Raw genomic sequence first — 14,897 nt, forward strand, 5'->3', positions numbered from 1 at the left:
CTGCTCCTGCTCAAGGAGTTTACACACACATTGACTTCAGTGGGAGCAGGACTTTTTTTTTTTTTTTTTAAATAAATTAACATGAGGAAAAAATTCCCCAGAAAAGGCAGGATACTCAAGCAGAATTTGTTCAGAATAGACTCTTTTCCAGTGACTTTCTAAACAGCCCAAGGGACTTTTCTTTCTTTTAAAGATACTTTCTGTTCTCTCCCTAAAACTGAAGTGCTTTACGCTGCTAGGGAACAGCCAGCTAATTAGTAGGGGCTTCATCCTCCTGAATACTGAGCACTTTGAACTCCCATTTGTTAACAGGAGTTGCAGGTGGTAAGTGCCCCCAAGAGTTGTCAGCATCCCTAGCCTCTGTTTGCCAGAAGCTGGGAATGGGCAACAGGGGATGGACCACTTGATGATTACCTGTTCTGTTCATTCCCTCTGGGGCACCTGGCACTGGCCACTGTTGGAAGACAGGACACTGGAGTAGATGGACCTTTGGTCTGACCCAGTATGGCCATTCTTATGATCAAACCCTATAGCACTTAATGGAAAAATTAAAAAGCGACCAGCAAGTATATTTTGCCCTCTGTTACCAACTGGTAGCCTAAAGAGAACTGTAAATGAATGGTTTAAAACAGGGGAACTCAATCTTTAAAGAGTAAGGGCCAGATTTTTTTATTTTAAAGGGGCAGCAACTTTTGTGTGTGTGCGTGGGCAGTTAGTCTAAATTGCATGATTTTCACCCACAATGAAATGCGTGTGTGATTCTGGCGAGTGCTTACTGCTCCTATACAAAAAAGGATATCCAACTGATACCAACAGAGATTCCATCACGTAGGGAGAGTATTATTACACCATGGTGGAGTAGTGCCATACTGATCTCGGAAAAGAATTCTTCCTGGATTATCTAGTGGGCAGAGACCACCTCTTTGCCAATCAGTCTCAAAGGCTGCTTCATACCTTCACAGAATGACAGTCATTTAAAGATGGGACAAGCACCATGCTTTCCAGAGAATCTCTTACCATTGCTAGTGGAACTATTCCTACCAGGTCCTTCTGGCAGATGAAGATTTCAGAGAGGGCTATGTCCGTTGTCCCCTTCCGAGGGTATTCCACCTGCCACGTGATTGGCTGCGTTCCGGAAAGACTGCTGAAACTGGCTATTTCGAAGTTCATCTGCACAACTTCACTGAATAAACTGTTACTCCTGGAAAGATGAAAAGAGGGAAAGGGAAGAGATATTACAGTGATTGAGGAGGGCAAATGAATCATATTAGCTACCGGAAAATGTAGTTATTTATATGCAAATATACAACAAACTTTTCGCAATACAAACAAGAATGATTCAAAATGTGCTTCCCACCAAGGTTAAGAACAGTGAGGTAGAGTTCCTTACTTTACCTTGATCCAGGATGAGATATATGATATAAGCAAAGATATTTACTCAACTGAATATTTTTATAATTTTGCAAATGTGAATTGATCCTAACAGTGAGTCCGATTCTCTTCTTTTGTACATTAGTATAGCCAGGAGTATCAACAATGAAGTAGATGAAGATATACCAGTCTAAAACTGGTGCAGGTGAGAACAGAGCCAAGCCCAATGGTATCATTGTGAATCATTATAACTATATGAACTGTTCACAATTAAACTGAATTTAAAGTCCTTAAATGAGAGTTGGAGTCAACGTAAGACAAGAAAAGAACCTTCCTATTTAACCATATTAGGTCAAGAGGTTATTTAAGCCTTAGACGTATCCTTAGAATCATAGAATATCAGGGTTGGAAGGGACCTCAGGAGGTCATCTAGTCCAACCCCCTGCTCAAAGCAGGACCAATCCCCAATTAAATCATCCCAGCCAGGGCTTTGTCAAGCCTGACCGTAAAAACTTCTAAGGAAGGAGATTCTACCACCTCCCTAGGTAACGCATTCCAGTGTTTCACCACCCTCCTAGTGAAAATTTTTTTCCTAATATCCAACCTAAACCTCCCCCACTGTAACTTGAGACCTTTACTCCTTGTCCTGTCCTCTTCTACCACTGAGAATAGTCTAGAACCATCCTCTCTGGAACCACCTCTCAGGTAGTTGAAAGCAGCTATCAAATCCCCCCTCATTCTTCTCTTCTGCAGACTAAACAATCCCAGTTCCCTCAGCCTCTCCTCATAACTCATGTGTTCCAGACCCCTAATCATTTTTGTTGCCCTTCGCTGGACTCTCTCCAATTTATCCACATTCTTCTTGTAGTGTGGGGCCCAAAACTGGACACAGTACTCCAGATGAGGCCTCACCAATGTCGAATAGAGGGGGATGATCACGTCCCTCGATCTGCTCGCTATGCCCCTACTTATAAATCCCAAAATGCCATTGGCCTTCTTGGCAACAAGGGCACACTGTTGACTCATATCCTTCTCGTCCACTGTCACCCATAGGTCCTTTTCCGCAGAACTGCTGCCTAGCCATTCGGTCCCTAGTCTGTAGCTGTGCATTGGGTTCTTCCGTCCTAAGTGCAGGACCCTGCACTTATCCTTATTGAACCTCATCAGATTTCTTTTGGCCCAATCCTCCAATTTGTCTAGGTCCCTCTGTATCCTATCCCTGCCCTCCAGCATATCTACCACTCCTCCCAGTTTAGTATCATCCTTCAGAGAATGGAAATAAAGCCTAAGTAAAGCCAACAGAAAGGTGCATAAACAATGGCAGATGAAATGTAATGTGACAATCTGGAGGGCTAAGGAGATTTAAAGAGCAAATAGTCAAAGACATAAAAAAAATCTCCAAGAAATTATTAAAAACATCCGTGGAAAAAGAATGCAGGAAATGAATCTGCTAGATTACCAAGGAGTTAAGGGATCAGTTGAGGTGGCTAGGACATTGCAGAGAAGTGAAATTATTCCATTCCATCCATATCTATACACTAACTTATATGGGGCTTGCATATAGTGTTCCTGTGATGTTTCACAGTACTTTGCTTCAAATTACCCCTATTCCCTCTAACAAAGGGCAAGCACCTGTACGTCAAGTGCGACTCAATCCGACTCTCGTCAGATACTTGTATGACTTCACCAAGATGGTAGCTTCAATCTTCCCTACTTTTTTGTGTGTGTACCACAGGCAAAGGTCCACTTCTGAGGCTCAGCAACAGTCCATGATGAACTGATCAGGAGTCCAGCTTTTAGACTTCCCTAATTACCATCTTTCCTTCTAAACTGTTCAGCAAGCAACCACCAAGCTTGTATGATTATTTTAAAAGTAAAACCTTTCCCATCCCAATTATTGTTTCAATGGTGAATTTTCCTTTGTAAGAACTTAGTCAGGAAACTCTTTACACTAGCTAATGTTTTAAATACCTTTACTTAGTATAAAGGCTTCCTCTCTTGAAAGAGAGAAACTCACACTCTTGTATGACTTGGGTATACTTTCTTTCGTGCATTTAAACAGTGATTTTGTGGGATAATGTGATAGATGTACAGGCGTAGCAATTCATAACTCAAGGTCAGCTCATTCCCATTTAACGAGTTCCTACTAAATAAATCTTATTGCTTATAAGAATAAGACTGGTTTATGCACTTGTGGAACATCCCAAAAGGAATACATATGGATTGAACTTGTAATTTATTTAAAGGCATGATTATATGCAAAGACACCTGGATCGTCTGAGCTACTGAGTTCATTTAGCTGTTAAAGACGCCATTATGCCTTAGATTAATGGTACCTGGAAGGTATTATTCTCACCATTTCTAGGTCTGATGCTTAGAAACTGACAAAGCTTTATATATGATTGACAATCCCAGAGTTTTCAGGTATGTTAAACAGAGAACAAATTCTAGCACAACTTCAGAACTGCTCTGAGTCACAATAGTGACAGGAGAGCTGCCCTGATCAAGAAGGCTGAAGACCTCTCTAAATAGCCTGTGAGCAGATGTAAATACCACAACAAAAAAAGGTCCAGCCAGCCCAATGGTATAATCGGGGACTTCTGGACAGGAGTGATCTAGAATCTAAGGTACTTAAATAGTCTCCATTCTGTAGTATCTGAGCACCTCACAATCTTTCATGTATTCATGCTCACATGGGAAGTGCTATTATCCCAATGTCACAGATGGGAAACTGAGGCACAGCGATGCTGACTGACTTGCCCAAGGTCATATTGGAAGTCTGTGGCAGAGCAAGGAACTGAACCTAAACTTTCCCAAGTTGCTAACCACTGGGCCATCTTGTCCAGTGCAACTGGAAAGGGGCGACTCACATGTTTCCAATGGAAATTACAGCACTTACATCTAGTCTTAAATGGCCTCTAGATAATGAGCCTTAAAATCCAATACTATTCTGTTTATTAGAGATATTCTAGGTAATGTGGAGAGATTTCTAAGATACATCACTTACGGCTGAGATTTGCAAAAACACCCCTGAGATTTGAACACCGCTTCTTTTTAAGGAGCTTTGAAAGTCTCAGACTATCATTTCTCTAGTCCTTGGAGTCACGCACAGCTGCCTGGCTTCAGTGGTGGTGGGATATAAAAACACAGCATTTTTAGCAGCACTAAAACATTGCTAAAATATCTTTTTCTGTAAAATGTGTGGCATACAGTATCCTGGAATACATGTGGTACAGTAGAAAGGTTTTATTGGCACTTGCTCGGGATGATCTGCGTAATTCACTTATAGCTCCTCCACGGATGAGCAATGGACTCATCTCAAACTCACGCCAATAAAACCTTCATACTGCATCATCTCGGTTTCTATTTTCTCTTTCGTATAGGAGAGACAGAAAGGATCAACAGCTGGGAAAGCGGCCACTTGAAAAAAATATGCCTTCCGAGATGTGTAATGGCTGGAAAAAAAAAAGGAAAACCTTCTCGTGAAACATGTTTAATGTTCAGAGCTTGCTCGCTGACTGAAATGGCAATTCCTTAATGTCTAGCATTTAGAACTGCTTAGCAGCCAGAACAGTAAGTAATTATAAAACTTTTCTAATGTACACAGCATGGAGTGATTGCAAATGCAGCTTGTGGCAGGAGGAGCTTCTAAAGAAGTGCTCAGGGGTTGGAGTAGGAGTCTGATTTGGTTGGAGTGAGAGCTTCCCTGGACCAGTTCACTCCATGCATTCATTCAGAGCTGTAAATAGATCAGTCATTCAGGGCTTGACTGTAACTTGGACAAGACAGTAAGAAGTCTCTTTGCAGCACTAGGCAGGCTACCCGAACCTTGGTCTGGGAGCACAGGAGCAAACACCGAGTTATATTCTCTCTCTGAAGCGGATGGGTAATGTTTAGGCAGAGTGGGAGGAGAAGCGAATGGGTGGAGACACAGTGCCGTAACCAGTGCTCACTGGCCAGAGCAGCTGATCCATCTTGATGGTGGTGGGGTTAATAATTTACTACTGGTTTAGTCTTGGTGCTCAGCTCCTATCCCCTGACAGCCAGGAGGAACTGTACCTCAGAGGTGATATGTGCCACTAAGAAACAAGATTTTAGGAGCTGGAGAACTGATTTGTTTATATAAGAATAATTAAAAACATATAGAAGGTGAAGAGAAGGAAAAGACTCAGGAGAAACGCTGCCATACAATTCAGCAGGTCATATTCATTATGGACCAAAAGCTGATTTTTGAATCTCTGGTGATGTGAATTCAATTAGCAAGTGATGCAGGATAACCAGGATTCTTGGGTTTGAAATATTCTTTAGGCATCTCATTGACCATTCATTGGGAACCATATATTAATCAACCAAACCCCTACTGCTTTGAGAAGTATTCCCCCCTTAGCCGGAATCTATCTAGTGTAGATAAATAATACTGTTCCAATCAGTAGCTGTTTAGTTCTGATGGGCAGAAGCTATCCCTCTGCAGACCAAAGAGTTGAAAGCAACATGCTGTGTAAACCTGACCCAGAGACAACCCAGTTGCTGGCAGGGGTTGGGTCCATGTTCTGAATGACACCATTGGAGCGAGGAGTTCATAGCAGATTCAGCTTCACTGGAAAGGTCAAGCGATAGATAAAACATAAAGTGTGTCCTGGTTTAACAGCCTGCTCCGGCCAAGCATGGCCAGGGTTCAGCTGAAGACAGCAGCACTTGAGGCCAGCAGAATGCTGGAGAGGCTGTCACAGAGCAGTGGGCCGGATAAGTCAGATAATAAGTAAGTAGGGCAAGAGAGGCAACACATTTGTCTGTCAGGGTAGAGAACACAGCTGACGAAAGATCCATAAACAAACTGAAATCTTTGTTGAATGCCTGTCTACAAGCATGAACTGGCAGTCCCTGATGAGCGATTTTCAAAATGTTGAGTTATTGCTTTGAGTAACGCAGGAATTTTGACTCTTAAATGAAGTGATTCTAAGAACTGCTACCTGCTAAATCAATAGTTCCGATTTACTGCAGTGACCCTCAAAGATAAATTTAAAGAACCGTGGACTAAAAAAAAATATATATCCCTCTTTAGCTCAAATATATTTTTACTGAAATCCCAGAAGAACCAAATGATTTTTTGAACTACTGAAAACCTCATTTAGTAACCCCTTTACTCTCCAGTGCTATCTGGTTTGACAGTGACATCTCAATGCAGAGTCACACTTGCTCAATGATATAAGAAATCCAATGAATATCCTTCAGCAACATAAAAGACCTGATTTTTCCACCCTAACTCATGTTGAGTAGCACCTTACTCTACACAATTTCAACGACACCACAATGTATTGAGTAATACAGTGTAGCTCGCAAAGAGTGGCAGAATCAGCCCCAGAAATGATCAGGTAACAAAAGTGCATGCTAATAGAATGGCCCCATCAATTGGTTTCTGAAAATAATGCTTGGAAACTTCAAAAAGAGCAGGAAAAAAACCAGAAAAAAAATTATGTACAATGAAACACTAAAGCCAACGATCGTGCCTTATTTGCATCTCCCATGCTGTTTATTTTGACACTTTCACTAAAACAACACTGCTAGGGTCATCATTTAAATGGAAATATACCATTTAAAAGACATAACTCCTTTGTGTTACAAAGTGAAATCTCTCCTGCTCTTGAAGTGAAAAACTGAAGGAACTTTCTCTACACCTGTTGTCTTGAGGTCTGGAGTTTGTTTTGAGTCTCATAAATCACGAGTCAGGCTGCAAAAGCATGAGATTAGTTTAAAAATAAGGAAATGTAGAAAATAAAATAAATGTTGGGTCTTTTTTATTTGCCTTCTGCTTTTTGAGCCTTTATGGTTACATTTTTCAGCTTTACTCTACAGACATGATGATTTTTTTTTCTTTAAATGAAAGCTGAGTTTTTCAGGTAATCACGACTCCAAAAGCTGGGACTTTAAGAACAACAAATATTGCAACACTTTTGATCAGATTGTTCGAGTTGGCAATGCTGTAGTATGAGAGACTCATGGTCAAATATTAGATTATTCACTGCTCGGGCACTGACTTTAAGGAAACTCCACAGAGCCAGAGAGCAGAGATTGCAGCTGACATGTATTCCCTCTATCAGACTGTCCAGCTTGACAGTGAAATGCCTCTTCGCAAACCAGCCAGCTAGACTCATTGTTTACATGGTGTTAGTACGTCAGTGGAAAATTCCTCAAATATCATTTTCCTCAAGAGATGAAGATGGAAGCTCCTTTGTTTAGTTCTACGTTCCTTATCCTGGACGTAAGAGACAACAATCTGTGCCTGAAATAAAACCGTCTCTTTCTTTAAGGAATGGAAGAGTGAGAAAACTTCTCCTCTCATAAATGAGTTGTTCTTGGAGGAATTTTCCATCAAAATGTTTTTTCATCAGAAATCATCCATTTGTTGCAAGTGAAACTGTTCTCAGGAAAGGATTGGTATTGATGAATCTTCCCCATTCAAAAAAGTTTTGAAAAAAAGTTTCAAAACTGTCAAAACATCCTGTTTCAAAATGTTCCTTCTTGAAAATGTTGAGATTGTTTTTAACTCAAAATGACTTATTTGAAATTTGAGTTAATTGACACTAAAAAAAAGTTTTTAGAAGGTCAGATCACAACAAAACGCTTTGAAATTACCAAAACAAAAACGTTTCCGCTGACCGAATCCAAAAGAAATTTCTGGATGGTCAGTTTGCAAAAATTTTTGAGATTGACTTTTTGTCCTGTTTTGGGATGGGAAAATGTCTGAAATCTCAAACTCCGGTGGGATGAGAAACCTGCTTCCTGCTCTGCTCTATCAGTTCTGTGTCCAGGGCGGCCACACTCTCCAAACTCATAGGCTAGATTGTGGCAGCATCTTTGTATGACTCTCCAGGAGCAGCTAGTTGCCCCAAGTACAAGCCTTCCTGGACCCTGGAGGTATATATTTGGGCTGCTAGCTGCTGCTGCATGCCTGTGCTAACATGGCCTCACTGCTATTTTTAACAAGGCAGTGCGGGTATGTCTAATCACACTCCCAGATCCAAGGGCAAACGTAGCCTGTAAGTCACGACGTAGTACCTGGCCTGCTCCTGGGGCAGCACTGCCGTATGCTGCCCTAGCCTCATGTTGAACTGCAAAATCCAGCTCCAAGCAAAGCACTTGAGAAGGGTGGTTAAGTGAGTCGCCTCCTATTGCTCATTTAGATAAACACCGTCTCTTGATTGGACCAACACTTGAACGGAGGTTTAACAGACTAGCACATTTTATAGATTTTTTCCCCCCATGACATTAAATATATTTGAGGTTAAGACAACTAAAGCACAACCAGCTCAAAAAGAGACCTGCCTTTCCCCCGAAAGGCCAAACATGATCGATCTGGGGGCCAAACTGTGCTCTCAATTACACCGATTTAAGGACAGTTACTCCACTGAAGTCAGTAGCGCTACTCTGCATTTACACTGGGATGTGAGGGCAGAATTTGACCAATTAGCGTTACAAATCCTCTAGCCAGTTAAAAATAGACCATGTAACAACGCTGGATGTGGAAAAACTAATTGTTTTCTTCTATCGTCTCCTTTTCTTGGCCAGATCAGATAGCCGAGTTCCATACAATGGACTCATCCTAACCTGACATCGGTGTAAATCATGAGCAATTACACTGTTATGAGCTTCTTGATCTCAGTGGAAATGAGATCAAGATCAGACCTTGTATTTTACCAGCCATGGGTTTAATGGTGAGGCAATATTTACGTGGACTTCTTTCCACTAGGAACTGGACTGAGACATATCAATTCACTTTCACATAGGCCATCAGATAGTAATAAAGGTGTATCACTAACAACCCAGGCTGCCTTTGAACCAGTGAAGGTTCATAAACCATTATCTATTCCTGGAGCCACCTAGTTCTTCTTTGTATGAATATACCAGCAAAAGAAGTACAATCACTTAATACTAATTTCTTTCAGAAGACCCTTAATAAGAGATGTGAGAAAGGTAATCCCCATGCAGAGCTATAGAGTGCATGTAATAATTCAAACCATACCAGCTACTGGAGACAAGATGGGTATTAAATTCTTACCTTGCCACATGAGGCAAACTGTTATCTGTTAAACCCTAAAATCTTTCATGACAGAAAGAAATGGATGAGCTAGCTGGACAATTAACAGATTTGGGAGGCCACACTTTCATGAGAAATTACAGCCTTAAGAATGCATGAAGCTCTTTAAAGGAAAATATCTAATGTATGACCTGAGAAACCTTAACAGCATATGTATAAGTATATATTTTTAAACAGACAATATAGGCTTTTAATTGAATTCAGAGCACTGTTTAGATAAAGGTAAATTAGATTATCTCATTAGGATCCGTACCTTTACATCTCAGACCACAAGATAAAACATGGCCTTTTGATTAATGCACCGGACTGGGACTCAGGAAATCTCAATTTCAGTTCCCACAGCTACCAAAGACTCCTTAAGAGAACTTAGCCAAGTCACTTAGGACTAGATTTTTAAAGGTATTTTGATGCCTAAAGATGTAGATAGGTGCATAGAGGATTTTCACAAGCACCTAGGCGCCAGCTCCCATTGAAACCAATGGGAGTTAGATGCCTATGTGTTTCTGAAGATCCACTAGGCTGTCTGCATCTTTAAGAACTTAGACACCATTAAAAGTCTGTCCCTGAGCCCCGTGTTCTCTGCTGTGCTGAAATCTATTCAGTGCAAGAGAGGGGGGGAGGGCCAGCAGGGTGTAAGACACATCTTCCTGATTTTCATGGTTCATCTCCATCAGCTGGCAATGGCTCCTATGGAACCATGTGGCAGCTGAGAATTGGCAGAGTGCAGGTGAAATGCCCCCGTGTCAGAGTGGGGGAAGGGCAGTCAGCATAGGAGTGGAGTGGAGTGCTACATCATGCCAGCAGAGAGCTCCATTTATGCCGTGAGACTTCTCAGCTGGCCAGATTCAATCACTTTGTGCCACTCACAATGTACATAGTGGCTGGAATAGAAGAGAGACTCTGGCCCTTAATCTCTCAGGGCCAGATTTGTAAAAGGTATTTAGGTACCTAACTCTTATGGATTTCAACAGTTTGGCCCCTAAATACCTTTACAAAACTGTCCCTCTGTATCCCCTTCCCTCTCCATACAATGGGGATAATAAATCTTTTGTCCCACCCTTTGTCTGTTTTCACTAAGCAGATTGTAAACTTTGTGGGGCAGAAGCTGTCTCTTACTCTGACTCACACAGTGCTTAGCTCGACTGGACCCTGACTTCCCACGGTGCCATCATGTGCTGCTGTAATGCAAATAATATTTCTCAAGAAATAAACTCTCTCCGTGATTCATCATCTTCTCCTTCCTTTGAGAAGTGGGTTTACTATTTAGTATGCATTCAGAACTGAAATCCCTCCATGGCTACTGTAGACAAACAATATTTTCCTTTTTAGGAGATAAACCTTTAAGTGGTAAAAATCTTCCAAGGGAGAGCACTATAAAAGAGACCTCGATCAGGAGTTTTCAGAGGAGCTGCATTCCAAATGCCCTGCTTTCAAGAAACTTTGCATTTTCAAAATGCCATCAGAAAAAAAGAAACTGGATGTATTCCAAACATCAGTACTAAATTATATGCCTGCTTCACCCTGCTAAAAGCAGCAAGAAGAGATTGTATTAAATATGCAAAATTATACTTTTTCGCTCACTTTTAGTTGCTTAGTTTAGTGGCTTGGGAGCAGCAAGTAAAACATTGTGCTCAGTGACAGGATAGTGTATTTGAAAAGCAGATTAAAGGTCCGCTCTTACTGACCCAAACTTCTAAAATGGTGTCTATTTTAAAGCATTCCTTTAGGGAAGATATTGACTGGAACGCACAGAATAATGCGTCGCATGTTCTAACAGCTTTGTGAAGTCCTGGCTTCTCTCTGAGTCTGTGTTCAAGTCTGAGGTAGTAAGGCCCACAGGTGGGCCACTGATTTTAGGTGGCAGTAGATGCCATATATCGTGACTTCAGAAAGGCTTTTGATACTGTCTCACATGATCTTCTTATAAACAAACGAGAGAAATATAGCCTAGACTAACCTACTATAAGGTAGGTGCACAACTGGCTGGAAAACCATACTCAGAGAGTAATTATCAATGGTTCACAATCGAGGTAGACGGGCATATTGACTGGGGCCCTGCAGGGATTTGTCCTGAGTCTGGTTCTATTCAATCTCTTTTTAAATGATTTGGATAATGGCATGGAGAGTACACTTATAAACTTTGCAGATGATACCAAGCTAGCAGGGATTGCAAGCACTTTGGAGGACAGGATTAGAATTTAAAATGATCTTGACAAACTGGAGAAACGGTCTGAAGTAAATAGGATAAAATTCAATAAGGACAAATGCAAAGTACTCCACTCAGGAAGGAATAATAAATTGCACAAATATAAAATGGGAAATGACTGCCTAGGAAGGAGTACGGCGGAAAAGGATCTGGGGTTTATAGGGGATCACAAACTAAATATGAGTCAACAGGTAACACTGTTGCAAAAAAAGCAAACATCATTCTGGGATGTACTAGTAGGAGTGTTGTAAACAAGAAACAAGTAGTAATTCTTCCACTTAGCTTTGATAAGGACTCAACTGCATTATTTCAGTATTGCAATAATTAACTGCAGTATTGCATCCAGTTCTGGGCACCACACTTCATGAATGATGTGGACAAACTGGAGAAAATTCACAGGAGAACAACAAAAATGATTAAAGCTCTAGGAAACACGACCTCTAAGGAAAGATTGAAAAAAATGTGTTTGTTTAGTGTGGAGAAGAGAAGACTGAAGGGGGACACGGTAGCAGTCTTCAAGTACGTAAAAGGCTGTTATAAAGAAGAGGGTGATGAACTGTTCTTCTTAACCATCAAAGACAAGACACAATGGGCTTAAATTGCAGGTTAGACATTAGGATAAACTTTCTAACTGTCAGGGTGGTTAAGCACTGGAACAAAATTACCTAGGGAGGTTGTAGAACCTTCACCTTTGGAGGATCAGACAAACACCTGTCAGTGATGGTTTAGATAATACTCAGTCCTGCCTCAGTGCCGGGTACCGGACTAGGGCACCTATCAAGGTCCCATCCAGTCCTACATTTTTGTGATTTCTTGGGTGCCCAACTTAAGATACCTTCAGTTTCCCCAGAAGGGCACCCAAATCTGGAGACACCCACAACTAATGGCCGCTTTTGAAATATTGGCGGGACATCATTTTGAGGGATTCAAATGGCGGGGGGTGTGGGGGGGAATATACTCAAGTGTTTTGAGCTTGATCATTCAATTAATCCTCAAATTGGCTCCTGTTTCCATTGCAGTGGTCTCAGTTGCTGTGGATATTAGCAGCCTGTTTCTCCAACTGACAGTCAAGTAACACTGGGGTGTTCAGACAGTGGGGCTGCCCACTCCCAGTGTGCCACAATACCAAGAAAAATAAGCTGATCTAGGGGAGGGGTTGTAGCCTTATTGCACATTTCCTATCAGCCAGCCATCTGCCTGCATTATTGCTAGGATGTCAATCACTTTGTTATCTGTGCACAGAACCTGACTCTTATGGGCTTAAATCAAAGCAATTGGTGTCAAATTTTTAAACTAGTTAGATACACAATTGCATTAGAGACCAGGTAACTGCACAAATCACTTATGTGAGTTGTACTCCTAACATTTAAAAATCAAGCTCTTATGTTTTTAGAGCTCAGTTTCTACAGGCTTCAATTTTTTCACAGCTGTTTTTCCATGACACCTGCTGTCCAGCTGTTGGCCAATCCATCCAAATCCATGGAACGCTTGGATACACCAGTCACGTCCAGCAGCAGGGTAGCTGAATTGGTCCCTTGCGACATACCCGGAATGTTAAGCAGCCGTCAAGCAGTTAAGGTTGGTGAACCAGTTGTGTTTCATAGAGACAAGCAATATAAATAAAGTTTTGCCTCTAAGAGTATATTAAAAGAAAAAAATACAAGAGTGCGGAAATATTCAGGAAAATGCAGAAGGGAAATAAAACCAGTACTGAAATAATATTTTTGCTTTATTTTCTCTTGAGGAAAGCAATTCTTCAACCACACTGACCACCATACAGTTTCCACAGTATGCATCCGATGAAGTGAGCTGTAGCTCACGAAAGCTTATGCTCAAATAAATTGGTTAGTCTCTAAGGTGCCACAAGTACTCCTTTTCTTTTTGCGAATACAGACTAACACAGCTGTTACTCTGAAAACTGACCATCCTGTTAGAGGAGACAAGTAATGCCTGTGACAGTCCCCTGCCTTCTCCTAGATATGGTAAACCTCCGTGGCGCCTTCTGCTTTTCTAATGCAGGTACACTTGGATGGTAAAGGGATTTTTCAAATCAAAGGCACCGATGCCACATCTGTCTGGCTGTAGCTGTTCAGTGAGGGCTCTAATTTAACAAACACTTTTTCAGGTGTCTCTGAAGCTGCCTGCATGGTGAGTAAAAGATCCTGAAATGAGCGGTATCCTTTGAGAAATCAGCTTAACTGCTGCAATTTCATCACCCAAGTTTGTGTTGACTCACCCAGACTAAGGCTGCAGGGAACTGAATAATATTGTGCACAGCCCGGAGTTAGAATATATCCCCCCAGAAAAGGGGGGCGGGAATAGTTTCAGTCCTCAAACCATCAGTGTGCTACCAGCGTTCTCTAAGGAGGCTGCAACAGCTGTGTTTTCACTTCCCCAACCACAGACCATGTCTTCAATTGTTATCCTCCTTCCCGATACTTGTACAATACGACCTTACCAGACAGCCCTCCCTTAAGCTCTTTCCTTGCAAACACCATGCCGTAGCACGTAACCATCAAATCATTAGGCAGCTACAGTAGTCGGTGACTGGGGTTAATTACTGTCCCATCAGGAGGTGGCTCAACCAGTGATAATGGGCCAAATACAGAACCCAGTTATGCTGGTGTAAATCAAGTGGAAGTGGTACTTCAGTGGATGGAGACTGGTATAAGATCTATATGAGAGGAGAATCGGGTGCAGTGGGCCCAATTCCTCGTGCATCAGTTTAATGCAAGTGTAATTCCATTGACTTCAATGGGATCGCCCTGAATTTATGCGTGTGTACCAGAGAGCAGAATCTGTCCCACCATGAGTAACTGTGGCCAAAAGTCATCACTACCAATGGAAAACAACATCATCCAGTTCCTCCACAGCTTCTCTGCAAGCTTCTGTAAGAAACCAGCATGATCTTGCAGGGATTAAATTAACCCCATATGCCCCTTAACATCAGCAAGTATGGGGCAGATGCCATTATTCATCATCCTCCTAGCAATAGCCGTGCCGCAGAGCGGGAGCTGAGTTTACGATTTACGCAGCACCTTTCATGCCATAGTGCTCTACAACATAAATTGGCAGACAACTCTATCCAGGAATCAGATCGACCTCTGCTGAAATGCAGTCACCTCCGGGTGAAACTGCAGCAGATATTAACATCATGAAGTGTCCTTCATGATAGTGAAGAGGTGGAGTTTGGTTGCAATTAGAGCTAGGAGGCATTTTTCAACC

The 14,897-nt window shown here is 41.7% G+C and overlaps 1 protein-coding gene across 4 annotated transcripts in view; it reads right to left on the reverse strand.

The window, feature by feature from the left end:
- LOC140898671 (transmembrane protein 132C) overlaps nt 1-14,897 on the reverse strand; it is a 298,418-nt gene that overhangs the window by 77,378 nt on the left and 206,143 nt on the right. For all 4 annotated transcript variants that reach the window (XM_073312835.2, XM_073312833.2, XM_073312834.2 and 1 more), the window contains one exon: nt 1,018-1,201. In XM_073312835.2, the coding sequence (XP_073168936.1) occupies nt 1,018-1,170 (153 nt within the window). In that variant the 5' untranslated portion in view covers nt 1,171-1,201. The remainder of the gene's footprint in view (nt 1-1,017; nt 1,202-14,897) is intronic.

This window comes from Lepidochelys kempii, chromosome 15 (assembly GCF_965140285.1).
Source record: "Lepidochelys kempii isolate rLepKem1 chromosome 15, rLepKem1.hap1, whole genome shotgun sequence".
Classification (NCBI taxonomy): domain Eukaryota; kingdom Metazoa; phylum Chordata; order Testudines; family Cheloniidae; genus Lepidochelys; species Lepidochelys kempii.